General features: G+C 37.9%; 1 protein-coding gene and 1 pseudogene across 2 annotated transcripts in view; one reads left to right on the plus strand and one right to left on the minus strand.

The window, feature by feature from the left end:
* Positions 1-1958, plus strand: part of LOC136381072 (eukaryotic translation initiation factor 4B-like) — a 49716-nt pseudogene extending 47758 nt beyond the window's left edge.
* JMJD1C (jumonji domain containing 1C) overlaps positions 1-23803 on the minus strand; it is a 313461-nt gene that overhangs the window by 203351 nt on the left and 86307 nt on the right. For both annotated transcript variants that reach the window (XM_066348769.1, XM_066348768.1), the window contains exon 2: positions 2968-3132. In XM_066348769.1, the coding sequence (XP_066204866.1) occupies positions 2968-3132 (165 nt within the window). The remainder of the gene's footprint in view (positions 1-2967; positions 3133-23803) is intronic.

Below are 23803 nucleotides of genomic sequence, written 5' to 3' on the forward strand. Positions count from 1 at the left end.
GCGACGCCCCGGAGGGGCAGAGCATCGCCCCCTGGTGGGCAGAGCGTCACCCCCTGGTGGGCGTGCCGAGTGGATCCCGGTCCGGCTGACTGTCTCTCCCTGTTACCAGCTTCAGAAAAATACAAAAAAAAAAAAAAAAAGTATCATCTTATCATTTACCTATAAAGTCTCACTTGGCAAAGTTGATCTATAGTGCACACAAACCAGTCAACTTATCTTTTAGTATCCTTTATCCAGTTTTTGTTTCCCTTAATGAACAGAATAAAGTAATAGTGAATTAAATATGCTGAAAGAGTACTAATAAAAAGAGCTAAAGCCTTTGCCTTCTTTTTCCCTCTTTCAACATGCTGGCCTCAGCAAAAAAAGAATTAAAAGAGGAAGACTATGTCCCCAACTGACTTTCTGGCTGAGGATGAAAGGACTGGTGGAGGAAGCACCTCCAACCCCAAACTAGTCAGTTGGGCTCATGAAACATAAACCTAGGAGGAGATATTTCAACCAGTTGGCACAGTAATAATGAAGATGTGCACAGAGCAACTCCAATTAACTGTTCCATCCTGCTCACTGCTCAACAGGCTGCTCAGGAACCCAATATTGACAGGAGCCATCATCCCAAATCACCACCCTACACTGCTTTTCTAGGGCACCTGGCTTATGATGTGACAGAAGAATGCATTAAGGCATTTTTTAGGGGATTAAATATCAGCACAGTTTGTTTACCAAGTGAACCCAGCAATTCAAAGAGGTTAAGAGGTTTTGGTTATGCTGAGTTTGAGGACCTGGATTCCTTGTTCAATGCCCTGAACCTCAATGAAGAGTCTCTAGGTAATAGTAGCAATTGAGTGGACATTGCTGGTCAAGGACAGGATAAAGATAGGTTTGGCTGAGATGGAAATCAAGATTCTGACAAAACAGATACAGATTGGAGGGTGCATCCTGCTACAGACCACTTTGATGACTACCTACCACAAGAAGTGACGACAGCTTTGGAGACATGTACGAGATCATTATGATTCAGAATAATACTGTGATGGGTATCGGAACAGTCATCATTAGGGCCCGTGTCAGGATATGGATCAATATGACAGAAGCAGCACAGACTATGATTCCAGAATAGGCAGTGGCAGAAGAGCATTTGGTAGTGGGTATGGTAGAGATGATGACTACAGAGGAGGCAGGGACCACTATGAAGACAGATATAGCAGACATGATGATTACTCTCAGGATGATTATAGCTGTGATAATAGGGGTCCTCCCAAAGACCCAAACTATATCTAAAGCTTTGAAGCACTCCTAAGGAAGATGATTACTCTGATGGCACCATCTAGTCCAACTGAGCAGTCTCTATTTTTGGAGGGGCAAAGCCTGTTAACACAGCTACTAGAGAAAGAAAAGTAGAGGGGTGCCTACAAAGAAACAGGAGTAATTTCAGTATTAGTTGAATGAGCAAAAACTACAATGGTGGCCTAGAGAGACACATCCAAGCTGGCAAAGTGAATAAACTCAGGAACAGGAATGGGAATGGTTAAGGAGAATGAGTGAGAAGTCTCTAGAAAATGAAACATTCAGTAAGGAGTAAGACTGCCACTCTAAATTCTAAGTTTCCAAAACCTGAAGAGCTTCCAAAGGTAATGCCAGCTCTTCCACCAAAGGGAATGCTTGGATAAGGCAAAGTTCATTATAACCCCTCCTGCTTTATCTCAGAGCTCAGACACAGAGCAGCACTCCCCTAGAAGTGGTGGGGGGAAAAGTAGTTCCAGCTCAACCTTCTTAGGAAGGACCAGCAAGGAAAGAAGATAAAAATAAAGTGCATGGGGTAAGTGTCCCAAAAGTTCAAAGTGGGAACTCCAGCTATGGTCCAGGAGATGGGAAGAACAAAAGACCACTGGAAGGAGTCAGATAGGATAGATGCAAAAAGGATCAAAAGTCTCAATCTGCATCTTAGTAAAAGAAACTGAGATGACAAAGAGGGAGACCTCTATATCCTGTGCTTTCTCTGAGTCTCTCTCATCTTGAAACATCTGAGAGCAAATCAAACCTCTAACCAGACAAGACAAAATAAAACTCTCCATCTCCCGGAGAACTTTCTTAACTTTTTTTTAAAGACAACAAAAGAGAAAATGATATTATTTTGCATGCTGCTGCAGCCTTTAAACCAGGGGTACTCAACCTTTTTATACCTACTGCTCACTTTTGTATCTGTTAGAAGTAAAATTTTCTAACCACCCACCAGTTCCACAGTAATGGTGATTTATAAAGTAGGGAAGTAACTTTACTTTATAAAATTTATAAAGCAGAGTTACAGCAAGTTAAAGCATATAATAATAATTACCAAGTACTTTATGTCAGATTTTTGCTAAATCTGGCAGAATAAATCTTTATAAAACAACTTACTATAGTTAAATCTATCTTTTTATTTATAATTTGGTTGCTCCGCTACCACCCACCATGAAAGCTGGAATGCCCACTAGTGGGTGGTAGGCACCAGATTGATTACCACTGCTTCAAACTATTGAACTAACTGGAGAACTGTCATTATGGCCAGCAAAAAAGAGATGTCCTTTAACATAAAAGTTGTGCATTTTTATGACACATGCAGTTGCCTGTGTGATTGGTGCCTAGGGTCCTCCGTTTAGCAAAATGGCAATGAGTGATGTAATTTCTAAAATCTGCTTGGGCAGTTAAGTAGGGAAGGTATGAGAAAGACTGTGAGATTTCAAACTTTAATTCTTATTACCCTAATGTGGTATATATGAATTCTCAAATATAACCTGAATAAATTCTCCATCCTTGGAAAGTTAAAAAAAAAAAGACACATAAAGTAGTTTAGCAAAATGAAAGCAGTATTTTGAAATTTCTTCCAGATATTTCAGAGCCTCTTCAGGAATATTAATCTATAGTCAACAAGATAAATCTGAACTTAAATTCAGTTCCTGTTCTTTTAAAACAAACAGAAAGAGATCTTACCAACGCAGGCCACTGAATCTGTTTGCTCTTTGATCCCTGAGTCTGGCTAGGGTTGTTCCTTCTAGCCCAGATTAAGTGGTATTCCACCAAGAAGACTGAAAAATCTTCATAAACTCTAATCCACTCTCGTTTATCCCATTCAAGATCATCAAATTCCACATATACCTATTGAAAAGAAAACATAAAACTCCATCAGCAATACAGAGTATGATATCTTAAAATATGTATAAGCCATAGTTTCATAATTAAAAAGACATTAACAAATTATTCAAATTAACATTTCTCTTAAAATCATTATTTAAGTAACCTATTTCTAAACATATTATTACCCCTTCTTATTGTATGATAAGAATATAGCCTGACCAGGTGGTAGCTCAGTGAATAGAGCATTGGACTGGGATACAGAGGACCCAGGTTCGAAATCCCGAGGTTGCTGACTTGAGCGTGGGCTCATCAAGCTTGAGCACGGGTTCACTGGCTTGAGTGTGCAATCATAGATATGACACCATGGTCAGCCCAAAGGTTGCTGGCTTGAAGCTCAAGGTCACTGGCTTGAGCAAGGGGTCACTCAGTCTGCTGTAACCCTTGGTCAAGGCACATGTGAGAAAGCAATCAATGAACAACTAAGGAGACTAAAAAATCGCAATGAATAATTGATGCTTTTCATCTCTCTCCCTTCCTGTCTGCCATTATCTGTCTCTCTCTCTGTCTCTCTCTGTCACACACACACACACACAAAGAATATAAACTATAAATTTATTAAGAAAAGCAATTTACAATGATGGTCAGTACAGACTGACTAGTATCTATATTAAAGACACACTAAAGCACTATGTAGATACAGATGATTCTAGAAGCAGAGATTAGAAAACGTTTTCTATAAAGGACCAAATAGTAAATATTTTAGGCTTTTCAAACTGAAAGTTTTTGTCATAACTACTTTCTTCTACTGCTTCTGTAGTATGAAAGCAGTCATAGACACTATGTAAACAAATGAGTTTGGCTATGTTCCAATAAAACTTGAATACAAAGACAGGCAGCAGTGCAAGGATAGTTCAAAGCATAAAAATCAAGCAATACAATATACCACATTAACAGAATGAAGGAAAAAAACATAATGATCTTAACTGACACAGAAAAAATATTTGACAAATACAACACTTTAAAAATAGATTTTATTTATTCATTTTAGAGAGGGAAGAGAAAGAGAGAGAGAGAAAGAGAGAAGGGAGGGCAAGAAGCATCAATTGCCATGTGCCTTGACCAGGCAAGCCCAGAGTTTTGAACCAGAAACCTCAGTGATCCAGGTCAACGCTTTATCCACTGCGCCACCACAGGTCTGGCCCAACTCTTTCACAATTAAAAAAAAAATCAATAGAAGGAATAAAAGAAACTACTTCAACATAATAAAAATCATATTGAAAAACCCATAGGTAATATCATACTTGATTAAAAACTGAAAGCTTTTCCTCTAAACTAAGTAACAAGACAAAGATGTTATACTTGGAAAACCAAAGCTGACTCTTCTATAACTCATGTAATCATACTGCTCCTTGTCCTCCACTTTCATTCACTTTCTAAAATCATCTTTTCATAGACCTATCTTCACTACTAGATTACAAATTACATCGAAGACAGTTTTGTTCCTACCTTTTTCTTCCACCCATCTTTTGGCTCTCTTCTATCTAAACCAGTGGTAGTCAACCTGGTCCCTACCGCCCACTAGTGGGTGTTTCAGCTTTCATGGTGGGCAGTAGCAGAGCAACCAAAGTATAAATAAAAAGATAGATTTAACTATAGTAAGTTGTTTTATATTTATTCTGCCAAACTTAGCGAAAATCCGACATAAAGTACTTGGTAATTATTATTATATGGGTTAACTTGCTGTAACTCTGCTTTATAAATTTTATAAAGTAAAGTTACTTCCCTACGTTATAAATCAGCATTACTGTGGAACCGGTGGGCAGTTAGAAAATTTTACTACTAACAGATACAAAAGTAGGCGGTAGGTATAAAAAGGTTGACTACCCCTGATCTAAACTGTCAGTTTCCACTTTTTAAAATATTGTTTGTTCTGGTCTCTGTCAAGTTCTTCAGGATGTGTATAACCCCTACTGGCTTTGACTTTCTTTATAAGCAGTTATTTTCTACACAGTTTATATTATTCTATGATCAAATATTGCCTTATATTCATCAAATATAATGAGAATATCTTTAAATTACGGGTGCAAATTCATTAAGGGTAGAGCTGTTATAGTGTCCAGTACAGAGCTCTAATGCACAAAGTTTTTAATAAATATTAAGTAGTTTCTGATTCCTGCTATCATGGACTTTTAAATATGGATACAAACTAATAAAATATAGGTTTGATTTTGAAGTCATACTGCTGCCCACTACAAAGTTAGTTAGATGTGCTTATCTATTAGAACTGGTAAAGACAGGAATACACTGCTCATGGAGTTACCATCTCTTTCTAGTTATCCACAAAGTCAGAGCAGGAGCTTAAGTCAAGGAACCAGACTGTTGGTTTCTTCTAAAAATGCACCCTTAGGGGTTGAGATGGGGTCTATCTGGTGTTACACAAAGGTTTCAAGCTATACCAATTTCTTCACTACTTAGTTTTGTAAGATTCTGACATTTAATTATTAAGTTGTAGTATAAATGGGCTTTTGGAAACTCCAGAAAACTGAAGAAGAGACTGTTCTGGAAAACCTGAGCACTCTCTTTGCTTTGTCCTCATGAACAATTACAATATGGTCCTGTTGATAAAATAATTCAGTCAAGAACCTTAAAAGCCTAGGTTTGTAAACATTTCTCTACTCTAAAGAACATAAATTCAATGTAAAATCTTCAAATAAAGACCTTATATAAAATTAAAGTTTTTAGCATAAAATTAACTTTCTAAAAGCACTGCTTATCTAGCATAGGCAGTGCATGCTGCTTGTGCTAGCTCCCTTGTAAGCGCCATGGAAAGGATGCAAAGGGTCCAGGACAGACACCTATGTACACAGATAGAGGAACACTGACTTTATGGGGAATTTCCAATTTTATAGAAAATGGAAGCAAATATGCTATTTTTGGGGGGAAGCTATTATCTCATCCCCTTTGCAGTTCACTGTAAACACAACTGAAAAATAGCCCAAGTAAAGAGCATTCAAGGTTTGGCATTCTTGTCATATCTAAACAAGAACATGCAAGGATATTTGGTGCCTGTACTATACCAATACAGAATTAACTATACCAAAACAGGTAAGATTTTGTATCTCGGCTAACTGAATCAGTAACTAATCTAGCTTTACAGTGTATACATGAGGTGAAGTTTAGGGAGGTGTAGTTTCTTTCCAAAAATATGCAAACCTACATAAAGTACTGAATATATTTATTTGGTTGTTTAATGATACATTACTTTATATTAACTCCCTCCTCATTCGCCTCTGTTGGGTCCTTCTGTCTTCTTACTTCCTATCTTACTAACTAAAATACAAGATCCTTGAGGGCAAGGGTTAGTATGACTTCATCATTTTTCACATCTCTAATGGCTGGCTCAATACTAAATTAAATCACTCAATAAATATTTCTGAATACCCAGCACCATGCAAAACATATCACAAATACAAATAAATGACTAATTGAAATAAAAAAAGAAAAGGTCCTAAATATAAGATAAATACAGTTGCTCTATTAACTAATTAACCACTGTGTTCATAATTATGGGGGAAAAAAGGAAGATTTCCCTCACTAAGCACTTCTGATTGCAAATGAGAGTCAATCATTATAAATATTGGGAATTCATAAATAAGAGATACACATAAAGAGTTATCAGCCATGAATATTGTGGAACCATGGATACCACTGGGGTATGATGTGAGAACATGGCTAAACAAAATAATCATTAATTATTTTCCAGTGAACATGTGGTAAATACTTTTTTTAGCCTAAGATATTAGAACAATAAATTCTAATAATTAGTTAAGACTATCACATTTTTTTAAGTGAGCGGAGGGGAGATAAAGAGAGACTCCTGCATGCACCCCGATGGGGATCCACCAGAAAACCCCGTCTTGGGCCATATAGTCCAACAATTCTACTCCTAGATATATATCCCAAATAAATGAAAACAGGAAGTCAAGAGATAAGTGTATGCCAGTTTTCAACACTCATTATTCATAATTGCCAAAAGGTGAAAACAACCCAAGTGTTCAACATGAAGGAATAAATGAAATATGGTATATACATGTAATGTAATGTTAACCATAAAAAGTAACCAAGTTCTGATACATGTTACAACATAGACCAACCTTAAAAACATTGTTAAGGTAATCCAGAAAGAAAGGGATAATAACTGTATGATTCCATTTATATGAAATATCTAGAATAGGCAAATTTATAGAGACAGAAAGTAGATTTAGAAGTCACCAAAGGAATCTGGGGAACAGGGTACTTAATGGGTGTTATTGCTTAAAGGGTAAAATGTTTCTGTTTGAGATGATAAAATTGTTTTGGGAATAGATAGTGCTGTTTGTTGGTTGTTGGAATGTAATTAATGTCACTCATTTGTATACTTAAAATGATTAAAGAAGCAAATTTTATGTTATATATTACCATACACAAAGTTTAAGTTGAATTTTAATTTAATTTTGTCTGTACTGCATAGTCTGATTAATGATATGAATGGAAAGTAAATGTACTTGTTTAACTTGTTAGAATGAACTTTCCTCTTCTGGATGGATGCTGGTTACCTACTTAAAAATACATAGATCTACCATATGACCCAGCAATCCCTCTACTGGGTATATACCCCCAAAATCAAAAACAGTGGTACATAAAGACACATGCAGCCCCATGTTCACTGCAGCATTGTTCACAGTGGCCAAGACATGGAAACAACCAAAAAGCCCTTCAATAGAAGACTGGATAAAGAAGATGTGGTATATATACACTATGGAATACTACTCAGCTATAAGAAATGATGACATCGGATCATTTACAACAACATGGATGGACCTTGTTAACATTATACTGAGTGAAATAAGTAAATCAGAAAAAACTAAGAACTGTATGATTCCATACATAGGTGGGACACAAAATTGAGACTCATGGATATGGATAAGTTTGCAGTGGTTACCAGGGGGAGGGGAAGGGAGGAGAAGAAGGGGGTGGAGGGAGGGGAGAGGCATAAAGAAAACCAAATAAAAGGTGATGGAGGACAATTTGACTTTGGGTGATGGGTATATAACATAATCAAATGTCAAAATGATCTGGAGGTGTTTTCTCTGAATCTATGTACTCTAATTGATCAGTGTCACCCTGTTAAAATTGTCTAAAGAAAAAAAGATACAGCCTGACCAGGCGGTGGCGCAGTAGATAGAGCATCAGACTGGGATGCCGAGGACCCAGGTTCGAGACCCCGAGCATTCCAGCTTGAGCACGGGCTCATCTGGTTTGAGCAACCAGCTTGGACCCAAGGTCGCTGGCTCGAGCAAGGGGTTACTTGGTCTGCTGAAGACCCGCGGTCAAGGCACATGTGAGAAAGCAATCAATGAACAACTAAGGTGTTGCAATGTGCAATGAAAAAATAATGATTGATGCTTCTCACCTCTCCGTTCCTGTCTGTCTGTCCCTGCCTATCCCTCTCTCTGACTCTCTCTCTGTCTCTGTAAACAAACAAACAAACAAACAAAAAAAAGAGAGAGAAAAGAAAAAAGAAAAAAAGATACATAGTTCTTATTGCCCTTTGCTCTCCAGAGAGAATACTGTGGAGGTACTGTCTTCAGAGAGGATACTTTCTTACACTGAGTGAAAATGTCCAGCAGAGCAAATTTCCCAACTTTTAATATCTAGTAACTTGTCAGGGCACACAAGAGAAGCAACTATCTGCTTAACTCCCCCCTCCTGCTCCGCCTTCTCTCTTTCTTCCCCTCCTGCATCCAGTGTCTCAACTGGTTTTAGCATCACCCCAGGCGCTGAGGATAGCTCAGCAGGACCGAGTGCCTCAGCTTCGGGCACTAAAAATAGCTCAGTACTCGAGCATTGGCCCCAGATGTGGTTGCTGAATGGATCCCGGTCAGGGCACATGCGAGAGTCTGCCTCACTATCTCCCTCCTCTCACTTAAAAAAATAACCAAATAAAATAACAATACATAAATAAAAATGTCCAAGTTTAGAGTTCTATATTTTGGGGATTTTTTTTAGTAGCACTACTGAAAAAACTTGCAAAAATTTGAATGATTAAAAAAAAGAAAAACGATCAGTTCAGTTCTTTTTTAGCCTAAGGAAGCTTGACAGAGACCCCAACCATTTCTAGACATTTTAAAAGATGAGGAAGAGAGCAGTAGCTTGACTAAGCAAAGACAGATAAACTATCCAGGAACACAAATTCTGAGAATGCTAGTAAAGCATGGAACAAATCAATGAAAGTAGCTTTTCTATGAATTAAGAGAAAACAGATTCCTTTGAGTAGTTCACAAATCTGAAAGCATGAGAATGTAAAGGAGAGGGACAGCAACTAAAAATGTAAAGAAGAAAAATGTAACTTAAATGTAAAGTTGTGAATATCACAAATGCTTGTTAATAAATCCCAAACATAATTTATTTAGAAAAAGTCTTCAATTTTGATTTTGGCTTTTTGAGGCATTGATTAAAAACTGTATTAAGAGTATTGTTTTTATAGAAAAGAGGTCAGATTCAGATGCTGCCATATAAGTCATTCCAATTCCTAGTAATAATTTTTAAAGTAGGTAGGGAATCTTACTAGACATGAACATCAATCATCTTCTAAGCATATGTTAACTTTTTCTTTTTTTTCCTCTAGCAGTTAGCTTACCACCCCCTGAAATTCAGTTCCGTAGCTCCAACATCTTGAAAATTTAGGCTGGCATTCTTCTACTTTGAACTTAACTCAGTAGGAAAACTATTAATTACTACATCTTTTCTGTCCCATTATTGCTATAGACTCCTGATTCAGTGATTCCTTTCACATTTTTTTGTCCCAACTCGTAGAGGCTTTGTTCCCTCTTTCTTCAAAAAGATTTAGAGAAGAATGACACAGAAAGAAGTGTTTCTGACATTCTCTATTTAAAGTTAAAGTGTATAATCCCAAGGAAACAATGGTACAGGTACAGAAGATTAAAAGTAAAAGAATTATAATTTATAATAATTCTATAACATGTGATTTTAGTATTACAGTTCACTTATTCTATGGGATCAATGTGCTTAAATAGGCTGATCTGAGGATATAAGCAATATTTTTTTTTAGAAATTAAATTTAATGGGGTGACATTGATCAATAAGAATACATAGGTTTCAGTTAAACATCTCTACAGCATTTGAACTGTTGATTATTTTGTGTGCCCATCACCCAAAGTCAAATAATTTTCTGTCACTGTGTATTTGTCCCTCTTTACTCCCTTCCTGCCCATTCCCATTCTTGTGGAAACCACTTCACTTTTATCTGTGTCCATGAGACTCGTTTTATATCCCAAGATGGGTGAAATCATATAGTTAGTTCTTAGTTTTTTTCTGAGTTATTTATTTCACTTCATATAATATTCTCAAGGTCCACCCATGTTGTCGTAAATGGCAATATATCATCATTTCTTAAGGCTGAGTAGTATTCCATCATACATATGTACCACATCTACTTTATCCAATCCTCTATCGAGGGATACTTCAGCTGTTTCTATGTCATGGCCAGCGAGAATAGTTAAAATGATATTTCTATGAGGAAAAAACCCCCACAATTTGTATTCAGTAAAAAGTAACTGACTTGACAACTTAATTGTGAAAAGTATCTACTCCCATTAAAAAAAGTTCAATGTGCCTGACTACTGGTGTCGCAGTGAATATACTGTCGTCCCAGAATGCTGGCCTTGGTTTGAGCAAGAGCTCACTGGCTTGAGCACAGGGACACTGGCTTGAGTGTAGGATCATCTACATGATCCCAAGATTGCTGGCTTGAGCCCAAGGGTCACTCGCCTGAAGTCAAAGGTCTCTTGCTTGAACAAGGGGTCACTGGCTCGGCTTGAATCCACTGGTCAAGGCACATATAGGAGGCAATCAATGAACAACTAAAGTGAAGCAATGACAAGCTGATTCTTCTCATCTTTCTCCCTTCCCATCTCTGACTCTCAAAAAAAATACAATCAGTAAAAACTTACTATCCTTTAAAAAATTTTTTCTTAATGTGTACCTTATAATACCCATAACTGAATTACCCTATTTATAGAATCTGAAAGAGTAGTTTACTTTACAGGTCTGGCTTTTTTAAGAAATTCAGTCAGGAAAGTAAAATTACCAAAATACTTACAAATTTTAGAGACTGGTATTTGAACACAAAAAATAAATGTACGTAAGCTGATAACATCTGACTTTAACTTAGAAGTGAGGTTTTAAACAGTTTGTCCATGAACATTCTTGACAGAGTGAAGAAATAATACTAGCCTGACAGGGCAGTGGCACAGTAGATAGAGCATCAGACTGGGATGCAGAGGGCCCACGTTTGAAACCCTAAAGTCACCAGCTTGAGAACAGCTCATCTGGCTAGAGTACGGGCTCACCAACTTGAGTGCGGGGGTCACTGGCTTGAGCGTGGGATCATAGACATGACCCCATGGTCGTTGGCTTCAGCCCAAAGGTGCTGGCTTGAGCCCAAAGGTCGCTGGTTTGAGCAAGGAGTCACTGGCTTGGCTGTAGCCACATATGAGAAAGCAGTCAATGAACAACTAAGGTACTGTAGTAAAGAACTGATGCTTCTCATCTCTCTCCTTCCTGTCTGTTCCTATCTGTTCCTCTCTGTCTCTCTCTCTCTTGCTAAAAGGAAAAAAAAAAAAAGGAAATAATCCTAATACCAAATATTGGTACTTTTGATGTTATTTAATTTCTTAATATCTAGGATATGTTTTTGATCTCTAGACCTCTTTCTACATACACAGAAATCATTTATAGACTGCTTTACAATCATTTGTTTTCATGTGATAAATATATATTACTGTATTTTATTCAAATACATTATATACTGTGGCTATAAAATATAAATACCCAGTTCCTATTTTGATATGTTATTTAAAATGTTCTTATAAAATCTTTATGCAATCATTCACATACACATGCTTCAGATGCTTGAAATAGTATGCATGTCTATATGTCAGCCATAATTCTAGATTCAAGAATAAAATATTGAATTGAATTATATTTTGTACCATCTATAATTTTATGATGCTAACATATAGTTTGGATGTAGACATTCAATAATGGTAAATCAGTGTATTGAGTGGGATAATAAAAATACATGCAAAGTATGTTTTAGTAGCTTAGAGGAGAAAGTAAACTAATTTAGTCTGAATAAATTAGGGATATCTACATAAAGTGAGTGGTATTTAAATAGAAAAAAACAGGATTTCACAAATGGACAAAGAAGCAGCATGCAAGTAAAAGAAAATACTATTTTACAGGCATGAAAATAAAGCACATTCAGAGAATATTCCAATTTACTCAGAGTAATGGTTGTCTGGGTTCAAGTTATATGAAATAAAATGTTATATAAGAAAAATATATGGCCCTGGCTGGTTGGCTCAGCGGTAGAGCGTCGGCCTAGCGTGCGGAGGACCTGGGTTCGATTCCCGGCCAGGGCACACAGGAGAAGCGCCCATTTGCTTCTCCACCCCTCCGCCACACTTTCCTCTCTGTCTCTCTCTTCCCCTCCCGCAGCTAAGGCTCCATTGGAGCAAAGATGGCCCGGGCGCTGGGGATGGCTCTGTGGCCTCTGCCCCAGGCGCTAGAGTGGCTCTGGTCGCAATATGGCGACGCCCAGGATGGGCAGAGCATCGCCCCCTGGTGGGCAGAGCGTCGCCCCATGGTGGGCGTGCCGGGTGGATCCCGGTCGGGCGCATGCGGGAGTCTGTCTGACTGTCTCTCCCCGTTTCCAGCTTCAGAAAAATGAAAAAAAAAAAAAAAAAAAAAAAAAATGAAAAAAAAAAAAGAAAAATATAGAGAAGGAGAATTTCATCGGAAAGAAATCAAAACATGTAAAATTTTAAAACTTAAAAACTACCAGAGGAAAAGAAACAAATGAACACAATTGAGAAGAAAAAGAAAGTATAACCCCAACAGAAGGTATTACACCAAACAATCAAGAGAGAAGGTTTCATATGAACAGGCACACTAGTATCTTCAAAGGCTGCAGACAAATCAATAAAACTGATGGACTGAACAACTGAGATGCCATAAACTGTAATATATGACTCACAAAAATTAGGGATATTTCAAAATAAATATGAAGCAATAAAAAAGAAGCATTTGATTTTTTTATTAAATAAGAACATCAGAAAAGCAAACGACAAGTCAAAGAAAGTTGTAGGATTATGCAAATGAGATACAAAACCAACTTTTATTTTATTGGTGAAAGTGCACCATATAAAAGGCTGAAAGTACTGGAGTATCTGCATATTCCTTGATCCCCTAATTTTTGTGAGCAGTTTATTATAAAAATCAGTGCAAAGTGTGTACTAAGAAGAGTGAACATATCTACTTACGTCCTCTGCATTAGCATGATTTGGAAATATGGCAAATCAAAAAAGAATCAATTGCTTCTTTTTCTGCATAAATAATAATAAAAAAAACCCTGGGACTTTCCTTCCACTGTATATTACAGAGACTATACTGTGTTCTTGTTCATAAACCCTGTGATCTTTCATTAATTGAGCCCCAGAGATATCGTAATAGGAAGTTAGGTAATCCATTAGCTATCAGACACAACTCAAAATTATCACTAAAATTCTTCTTTAATGATTTGGTGTGCCATTTATAGTCTTTTCAAAGAGTGGTCACAGGTAAAAACTATTTCTTTGATACTTTACAGAAAAAAATCAAGTACACTATTTGTTACTTATTTTCACATTAAAATTCTGATTTTATACTGCTCACAAAAATTAGGGGATATTTTATAGTTTCATATGAAGCTATACTTTTTTTGTTTTGTACTTTTTTCTATTTTTATTAAATTTATTGGGATGATATTGGTTAATAAAATTATATAGGTTTCAGGTGTACAATTCTATGTCATCTGTATATTTTATTGTATGTTCATCACCCCTAGCCAAATCTCGTTCCATCACTATTTCCCCCTTTACCCTCTAACTCCCCCCAACCTTTTTTCTCTTGTAATCACCATACTGCTATCTGTGTCTAACTTTTTTTTTTTTTTGCTGAATCCCTTCACCTTTTCCACCCAACCCCACAACCCCACCCCTGACAGTTGTCAGTATCTTCAACTCCTTCCATTTACCTTCTGTAACAGATTTCTTGGAAAATTGCCACAGAAACAAAGACTTGATAGAACACTGTAAGTAGTAGTAAATGCCCTTTCTTTAAAGATTTTACTTATTGATTTTAGAGAGAATAGAGAGAGAGTGGGGTGGACTGAGAAATATCAATTCATAATTGCTTCACTTTAGCTGTTCATTGATTGCTTGTCATGTGCCTTGACCAGGTAAACCGAGGGTTTCAACCCGATAACCTCAGCATTCCAGGTCAATGCTTTATCCACTGCGCCTCCACAGGCCAGGCATAAATGCTCTTTCTTTATATTTATTTATAAAGAACTTACTTAGCATTGAAGATTGATAATAGATTAGTAAAATTAAATTACGCTTGTATTTCTTGATCTGTGTATGTTAATAACACACTTAATTATTTGGGTTAAAGAAACATACTACTTATTTGATTAATGAAGAAAACTAAGTACTAGAATAAAGTGTATTTCCTGAGGCAGAAACAAATACATTTGAGAGAAAATGTCCTGAGTTCTAAATATAGTATTTGTATGTAGGCAAAGGTACTGCTATGTATCTGAAATAGCATAGAACTAAAAAACAGGCCAAACTCCTACTCAGCCAAGTAAAATGTTACAAATTCCAGCAAACGCACTGTACCCAAAGGAAAATTTTATCATCTTTGGTCAGAGCTTATTGGCACTACTATACAGATAACAATAACAAACTACACTATCTGGTTTCCAACTCTAAAGCAGACTATAAAAGCAAAATAGAGAAAGAGCCTCTGAGGACAGACTTTCACAGCACTCTAGGAACTACAAAAATGTTCCCAAAACTGTAGCAAATATTTTATCCTTAGGAATCAAAACTGGTCTTAAAGTAGTATCACTATATTATAATTCAATATTAAAAGGACATATGCCTAGTTGAAAAGTAATATATGCAAACGGTTAACAAAAAAACCTTTCTCGCCCTGGCCGGCTGGCTAAGTGGTAGAGCATTGGCCCAGTGTGTAGAAGTCTCTAGTTCGATTGCCAGCCAGGGCACACAGGAGAAACGCCCATCTGCTTCTCCACTCTTCCCCTCTCCTTTCTCTCTTCCTCTCCCCCCCAGACAAGGTTCCATTGGAGCAAAGTTGGCCTGGGCACTGGGAATGGCTCCATGGCCTCCACCTCAGGTACTAGAACGGCTCCGGCCTGCAAGGGAGCAATGCCCCAGATGGGCAGAGCATTGCCCCCTAGCAGGCACGCCTGGTGGATCCCGGTCAGGTGCATGCAGGAGTCTTGTCTCTCCGCCTCCCTGCTCCCCACTTCAGAAAAATACAAAAAAAACAACAAAAAACCCTTCCTCATACACTTCCATAGCAACATATACCATCTTTGCACCATGTGACACATATGAAGTATATTGTATATAGTATTTAAAGTGTGTCTCTCCTCCTAGTTTGGAATAATGAGTGACACAGGAAAACTCTAAACTGATATATAGAGTAGACAAAGGTGATGCAGAAATACATTTTAGAAAACTCTCATGGAAAAGACTAATGTATATGATGACATATAACATTTACATACCAGCTTTATTAATAATTGCCAAAATTTGGAAGCAAGAAAATATCTCTAATAGAGAACAGATAAACAAGTTGAGCTATCCACACAACAAAATATTATTCAATGATAGAAAGAAATGGGCTACCTAGACTGTCGAACCATGATAATATATAAAGACACCTTAAATGTATATTGCTAAGTTGAAAAAAATTATTTTGAAAACTACTTACTATACGATGCCAACCATATAACATTCTGGAAGAAGTAAGACTACAGAGACAATAAAAAGATCAAAAGTTGCCACTGCTTTGTTAGAAGAGTGCATAATTGAAACACAGGGATATTTCTTGGACAATATACAATATATCAATTTTTTATGATACTGAAATGGCAGATATATGACATGCATTTGTCAAAACCTATAAAAACTATATAATATAAAAAGTGAATACTAATGTAAATTTTTACTTTAGTTCATAACAATATATTACATCAATTGTAACAAATTACCACAGTAATACAAGATGTTAAAGTAAGGAAAATAGTGGAGGGGGGTTGAGAGTGATAGGGTATACGGAAACTGTTTTCATTCAACTTTGCTGTGAACCTAAAACTGCTCTAAAAGAATAAATAAATCTTATTTATTCAAAAACTAAAATATATTATTTTTTAATTGGCTGTGATATAACACATAACGCATTCATTCAAAATAATCAGAGAAAGCAATAGTCCCCTTGAGCTAAAATGAGATTTTAGTATCCCAAGGGGTATATAATCAGCTCATATATTAAGGGGAGAAAAGAGGATGGAAAATAACTTCAGAGCAGGGGACTATATGTAGTTCAGTGCCCAGCATAATGCACATTTACATAAAATAAGGAACAAATACCACAACCTTGAAGAATCCAAGGAATGCAAGGGATAAACAAATCATTAAGATTCAACAAATTCATAAGAAAACCTATCTCTAACCACAATACACTTGATGGAGAACGAGAAATACAATCATAAACTTACTGCCTTGTTAGTGAAGCCAAAAATTCATTTAGGGGACAATAAATTGTATTTACATTTTAACAAAGATTCACAAATGGATTTTCTAGCCCTATTAGAGGGTCTAAAGCGAAATCCCTGGAAATAAGCAAAGATGTGTTCTACATTTTCATCTCTTCTTCATAGGTTATCCTCTTTATGTTCACAGAAAACATTTATACACAGAACTCTCTATTGCGAAAATATGTGAAAGATAATCTGACAGACCAGCAAATGTGAATGGTTTCAGACTCAATTCAAGATAAAAAAAAACCCTAAGGTTTAAGGAAGTCCAAATCTTCCCAAGTTGAGCATGAAGGCTCTGTGGTTTAACTGTGTCTTATAACAGAGCAAATGTGGTTGAAACACCTTAAAGTAGCTATGCAATGTACCTTTGTAGTCACACGTTATTATTGAACACAGGTATAACATCAGCGAAGTACACAACAGGAATAATATTCCTATGTGTAAAGTAATTTTTAAAATATAAAGTGCCTAACTAAAATAGTAGATTCTAGTTTTCAATTAAAAGAAAAAAAGACTTGGAATCTCATAATTTTCTCTCTGAAGTAGAAAAATAAACATTTTATTTTATATCTCAAAATGAATGCTCAATCCTACTAGAAATGTACTTATTCAGATAATGGACATTCTGGTACAATAAAAAAAACTTGTTAGTTTTAATTATAATACCAGCTGATTTAACTGCTTAAGTGCTACTGATATCTCACAGGTAGGTGGCTAAAATTTCTTTTCCCAATGGTCTACATTGGCACTGTCTTCTGATCTCAGGTTGGTAGAAAAAATCTCTAGTTAACACTCCAAACAAAAATTCTGATATTGAACACTGTGTTACCTTGCTGGAAGAATAGAAGAAAAACTGATTAACTTTTAGTAATATACTTGTATAGATTTTTGACAGTGAATAAAATCAGTTGCTTAATTCTGATGATTTATTAAAAAATTCAATTGAGTGTTTTAAAATTTTGACGCTGGTATTTAGCATATCTTGGGTTAAAAAAAAACAATTATAGGCCCTGGCCGGTTGGCTCAGCGGTAGAGCGTCGGCCTGGCGTGCGGGGGACCCGGGTTCGATTCCCGGCCAGGGCACATTGGAGAAGCGCCCATTTGCTTCTCCACCCCCCCCCCTCCTTCCTCTCTGTCTCTCTCTTCCCCTCCCGCAGCCAAGGCTCCATTGGAGCAAAGATGGCCCGGGCGCTGGGGATGGCTCCTTGGCCTCTGCCCCAGGCGCTAGAGTGGCTCTGGTCACGGCAGAGCAACACCCCGGAGGGGCAGAGCATCGCCCTCTGGTGGGCAGAACGTCGCCCCTGGTGGGCGTGCCGGGTGGATCCCGGTCGGGCGCATGAGGGAGTCTGTCTGACTGTCTCTCCCCATTTCCAGCTTCAGAAAAATACACACAAAAAAAAAGGTAAAAAAGGTAAAAAAAAACCAATTATAGTATTATGCCCAGTTTAAAGATTTACCCTAAAACTAATGCCTAGAACTGGTTTGAAATAGTCATATGCATATTCTCCTTACATTTAAGAAAATCCTAAGTAATAAAGCCAACAAACAGCCTGCCCAGGTGGAGATGCAGTGGATAGAGCACTGGCCTGGGATGCTGAGGACCCAGGTTTGAAACCCTGAGGTTGCCAGCTTGAAGCATGGGCTCACTAGCTTGAACATGGGGTCACTGGCTTGAGCGTGGGATCATAGACATGACCTCATGGTCACTGGCTTGAGCCCAAAGGTCACTGGCTTGAGCAAGGGGTCACTGGCTTGGCTGTAGCCTCTGCTCTCCCCCTATTCCACCTCCCGGTCAAGGCACATATGAGAAAGCAATCAATGAGTAACTAAGATGCCACAATGAAGAACTGATGCTTCTCATTTCCCTTCCTGTCTGCCTGTCCATTCTCTCTCTCTTAAAAAAAAAAAAAAAGTGGTGAAAAAACAAAAACAGGAAAATAACTATAAAAAAAGGCAATGAATATGTACCTATCAATAATCACTTGAAATGTAAATGGATTAAATGCTCCAATCAAGATAAATAGGGCAGCCTGACCTGTGGTGGTGCAGTGTATAGAGCATTGACCTGGAATACTGAGGTCACCTGTTCAAAACTCCGGGCTTGCCTGGTCAAGGCACATCTCTTTTTCTCTCTGTGTCAACAATAAAAAATAAAAATCTTAAAAAAATATATAAAGAATGCCTGACCAGTGGTGGCACGATGGATAGAGAGCATCAACCTGAGATGCTGAGGTCCTAGGTTCGAAACTCTGAGGTCATGGCTTGAGTGTGGGATCATCAACATGATCCCATAGTCACTGGCTTAAGCAAGGGATTAACGGCTCAGTGCCAGCACCCAGTCAAGGCACATATGAGAAGCAATCAATGAACAATGAAAGTGTCTGAACTGTGAGTTGATACTTCCCATCTCTCCTTCTCCCTCTGCTAAAAGATAAAATGAAATAAAATAAAGAAATTGCCTGACCTGTGGTGGCGCAGTGGATAAAGTGTCAACCTGGAACTCTGAGGTCGCCAGTTCAAAACCCTGGGCTTGCCTGGTCAAGGCACATATGACAGTTGAAGCTTCCTGCTCCTCCCCCCCTTCTCTCTCTCTCTCTGTCTCTCCCCCCCCCCCTCTAAAATGAATAAATAAATAAATGATAAATAAAATAAAATAAAGAAATTTAAAAAATACAAAGGTTAGCTGAATGAATAAGAAAATAAGATGCATATATATGCTGTCTATAAGAGATCCACCTCAGAATGAAAGAAACACATAGACTAAAAGTAAAGAGATGGAAAAAGATATTTCATGCAAATGAAAATGAAAAGAAAAAAAGTTGAGGTAGCAAATGTGTAGCAAACAAAATAGACCTTAAAACAAAAGCTACAGTAAGATAAAGAAAAACACTACAGTAATGATAAAGGAATCAACCAAACAAGAGAATACATAGCCCTTGAATACATTTATCCAACCAACAGAGGAGCACCTAAATATATAAAGCAAAATTAAATACTTAAAGCAAAACTCACCACTATTATTCAGTATAATTCTGGAAGTCCTACCCAGAGTATCTGGCAAGAGAAAGAAATAGAAGGCATCCAAATTGAAAAGGAAGAAATAGAAATGTGACATTTACAGATGACATGATTCTGTATATAGAAAACCCTAAATACTCCAGCAAAAACAATTAGAAACAATAAACAAGTACAGTAAAGTTGCATGATACAAGATCAATGTACAAAAACACACTACTTTACTATATACTAAAAAAGAAACTTCAGAAAAAAAAAGAAAAACATAATTCCTTTTGCAATTGCAACCAAAAGAATAAAATACCTAGGAGTAGACTTAACAAAGGATGTGGAAAACCTATGTATTGAAAACTATAAAGCATTGTTAAAGGAGATTAAAAAAGACACAATCAAATGGAAAAATATTTAATGTTTATGGACTGGAAGAATCAGCAATGTTAAAATTGTCATGCTTCCCAAAGAAATATACAGATTTAACATAATCCCCATCAAAACCCTAGTGCAACAGAACAAAAAATCATCAGATTTGTACAGAACAAAAAAAAAAAACAAAACAAAAAACCAAAACCCCTCAACAGTTAAAGCAGTCCAGAAGGGAGAAAACGAAGCCAGAGGTACCATTATCTGACCTCAAATTATACTAGAAAGAACTACACTGATCAAAATAGTATTGTATTGGCAGAAAAACAGACACACTGACCAACAGGACAAAACTGAGATCCTAGAAATAAAACCACATGTATTGAATATATAGGGAAATAATTTTTGACAAAGGAGTGAAAAACATACATTGGAAAAAAGAAAGCCTCTTCAATAACTGGTACTGGGAAAACTGTAAAGCCATATGCAAAGGAATGAACCTATAGTACAGTTGGTCCCCATGTACAACAATTAACTCAAAATATATCAAAGACCTAAATATAAAATCTGAAACATAAACACACAAAAAAAATATAGGGCCCTGACCAGCTAGTTCAGCAGTAGAACATCGGCCCAGCGTATGGAAGTCCCAGGTTCGATTCCCAGCTAGGGCACTCAGGAGAAGCACCCATCTGCTTCTCCACCCTCCCCCTTTCCTTCCTCTCTCTCTCTTCCCCTCCAGCAGCCAAGGCTCCAGTGGAGTAAAGTTGGCCCGGGTGCTGAGGATGGCTCCACGGCCTCTGCCTCAGGTGCTAAAATGGCTCCAGTTGCAATGAAGCAATGCCTCAGATAGGCAGAGCATTGCCCCTTGGTGGGCATGCGGGGTGGATCCTGGTTGGGCACATGCGGGAGTCTGTCTCTCTGCCTCTCTGCTTCTCATTTCAGAAAAATACAAAAACAAAACAACAACATAGGGACAAAACTTACAGACCTTGGTTGTAAAAAACATTTTATAAATTTGACCCCAAAGGCAAAGGAAGTAAAGGCAAAAATAAATGAATGGGCCTCACCAGGCAGTGGTGCAGTGAAAAGAGCATCAGCCTGGGATGCTGAGGACCCAGGTTCGAGACCTGAAGGGCGCCACTTGAGCATGGGGTCTCCGGCTTGAGCTTGGGATCATAGACGTGACCTCATAGTCACTGGCTTGAGCTGAAAGGTCGCTGACTTGAAGCCCAAGGTTGCTGGATTGAGCCAAAGTCACCAGCTTGAGTAAGAGGTCACTGCTCCGGTGGAGCCCCCTGATCAAAGCACATATGAGAAAGCAATCAATGAACAACTAAGGTGCCACAATGTAAGATGCCTAATGCTTCTCATTTCTCTCCTTTTCTTTTTGTCTGTCTCTATCTGTATCCCCCTCTCTCTCACTTAAAAAATAAATAAATAAATAGGACTATATCAAACTAAAAAGCTTCTCCACACCAAAAGACAGACAAGAATACTCATATAACTCAACACCAAACAAACAATCCAATTAAAAAATGGGCAGACCTGGCCAGTTAGCTCAGTGGTAGAGCGTCAGCTCTGCCTGTGGATGTCCCAGGTTCAATTACTGGTCAGGGCACAGAGGAGAAGCATCCACATGCTTTTCCACCCCTCTCCCTTTTGCTTCTCTCACTCTCTCTCTTCCCCTCCTGCATCCATAACTCAATTGGAGCAAGTTGGCCCCAGGTGCTGAGGATGGCTCATTGGCCTTCGCCTCAGGTGCTAAGAAGAGCTTTGGTTACTGAGCAACAGAGCAATGCCTCAGATGGGCAAAGCACTGCCCCCTAGTGGGGCAGTGGTCAGATGGATGCCAGTCGGGGTGCATGCAGGAGTCTGTCTCTGCCTACCCTCATCTCGCTGAATTAAAAAAGGGGGGGGCAGCCTGACCTGTGGTGGCGCAGTGGATAAAGTGTCAACCTGGAAATGCTGAGGTCGCCGGTTCGAAACCCTGGGCTTGCCTGGTCAAGGCACATATGGGAGTTGATGCTTCCAGCTCCTCCCCCTGTCTCTCTCTCCTCTCTCTCTCTCTCTCTCTCTCTCTCTCTCTCTCTCCTCTCTAAAATGAATAAATAAATAAAAAATTTAAAAAAAATAAAAATAAAAATAAAAAAGGGGGGGGCAGATGGGTAGAGGACCTGAGCGACACCTCTCCCAAGAGAATATACAAATGGAAAACATATTGATATATATGAAAAGATGCTCAACTCCACTAGCTATTAAGGAAATGTAAATCAAAACTTCAGTGAGATACCACCTCACACCTGTTAAACTGGCTATTATCAACAAGACAAGTAATTACAAGTGTAAGAGAGGTGGAGAAAAGGGAACACTCACTATTAGGAATGTTGATTGGTATAGCCACTGAAAAAGTCTGGTGGTTCCTCAAAAAATTAAGAATAGAGTCACCATATGACCTAGCAATTCCTTTACTTGGTATCTAACTAAAAAACTTGAAAACCTTTGTTCACAGACATATGCACCCCCATCTTCACTGCAGATTAATCCACAGTGGCCAAGACGTGGAGACAGCCAAGTGTCCTTTGATAGAGGATTAGATAAAGAAGATGTGGTACATACACACAATGAAATACTGTACTACTTGACCTAAGAAAAGATTAAATATTGCCATTTGCAATAACAATATGGATGGATCTTGAGAATATTATGCTAAAAGAAATAAGGCAGTCAGAAAAACAAAGAACCATATGATTTCACCCATAGGAGGGATACAATGTAGAAACTCACAGCCAACAGTATGCTAGTTACCGGAGGGAAGGGGGTAGAGGGTGCTAAGGGGTAAAGGGGGCCAAGTATATGATGATGGAAAATGATTTGATTTTGGGTGGTGGCACACAATGCAATATACAGATCGTAGATCATGAAAATGTACACCTGAAACCTATATGACCCTATTAATCAGTGTCACCCCATAAATTTAATTAAAAAAAAAACTTGATAGACATAAAGAGCTCACCATAATAGAATCATAGTAGGGGGTTTTAACACCCTATTGACATTCTTGAATGTATCTTCCAGATAGAAAATGAACAAGGAAACAGCAGTCTTAAATGGCACACTAGATCAGGTGGATTTAATTGGTATCTTCAGATCAGTTCACCACAAAGCAGCAAAATATACATTCTTTTCAAGTGTACATGAAACATTTTCGAGGAGAGATCACATGTTAGGATAGTCTCAATAATTTTAAGAAGATTAAAATCACATCAAGCATCTTCTCTGATTACAAAGGTATGAAATGAGAAGTCAATTACAGAAAAAAAACCCCAACTTTAAAACAAACAAACATGTGGAGCCCAAATGATACACTACTAAACAATGAATGGGCTAACAATGAGTTCAGGGAAGAAATCAGAAGATACCTTGAGCCCTGGCTGTTTGGCTCAGTGGTACAGTGTTGGCCTGACATATGGAAGTCCTGGGTTTGATTTCCAGTCAGGGCACACAGTAGAAGCACCCATCTGCTTCTCCACCCCTCCCCCTCTCCTTCCTCTCTGTCTCTCTCTTCCCCTCCTGCAGCCA

Source organism: Saccopteryx leptura, chromosome 9, assembly GCF_036850995.1.
Source record: "Saccopteryx leptura isolate mSacLep1 chromosome 9, mSacLep1_pri_phased_curated, whole genome shotgun sequence".
Taxonomy (NCBI): domain Eukaryota; kingdom Metazoa; phylum Chordata; class Mammalia; order Chiroptera; family Emballonuridae; genus Saccopteryx; species Saccopteryx leptura.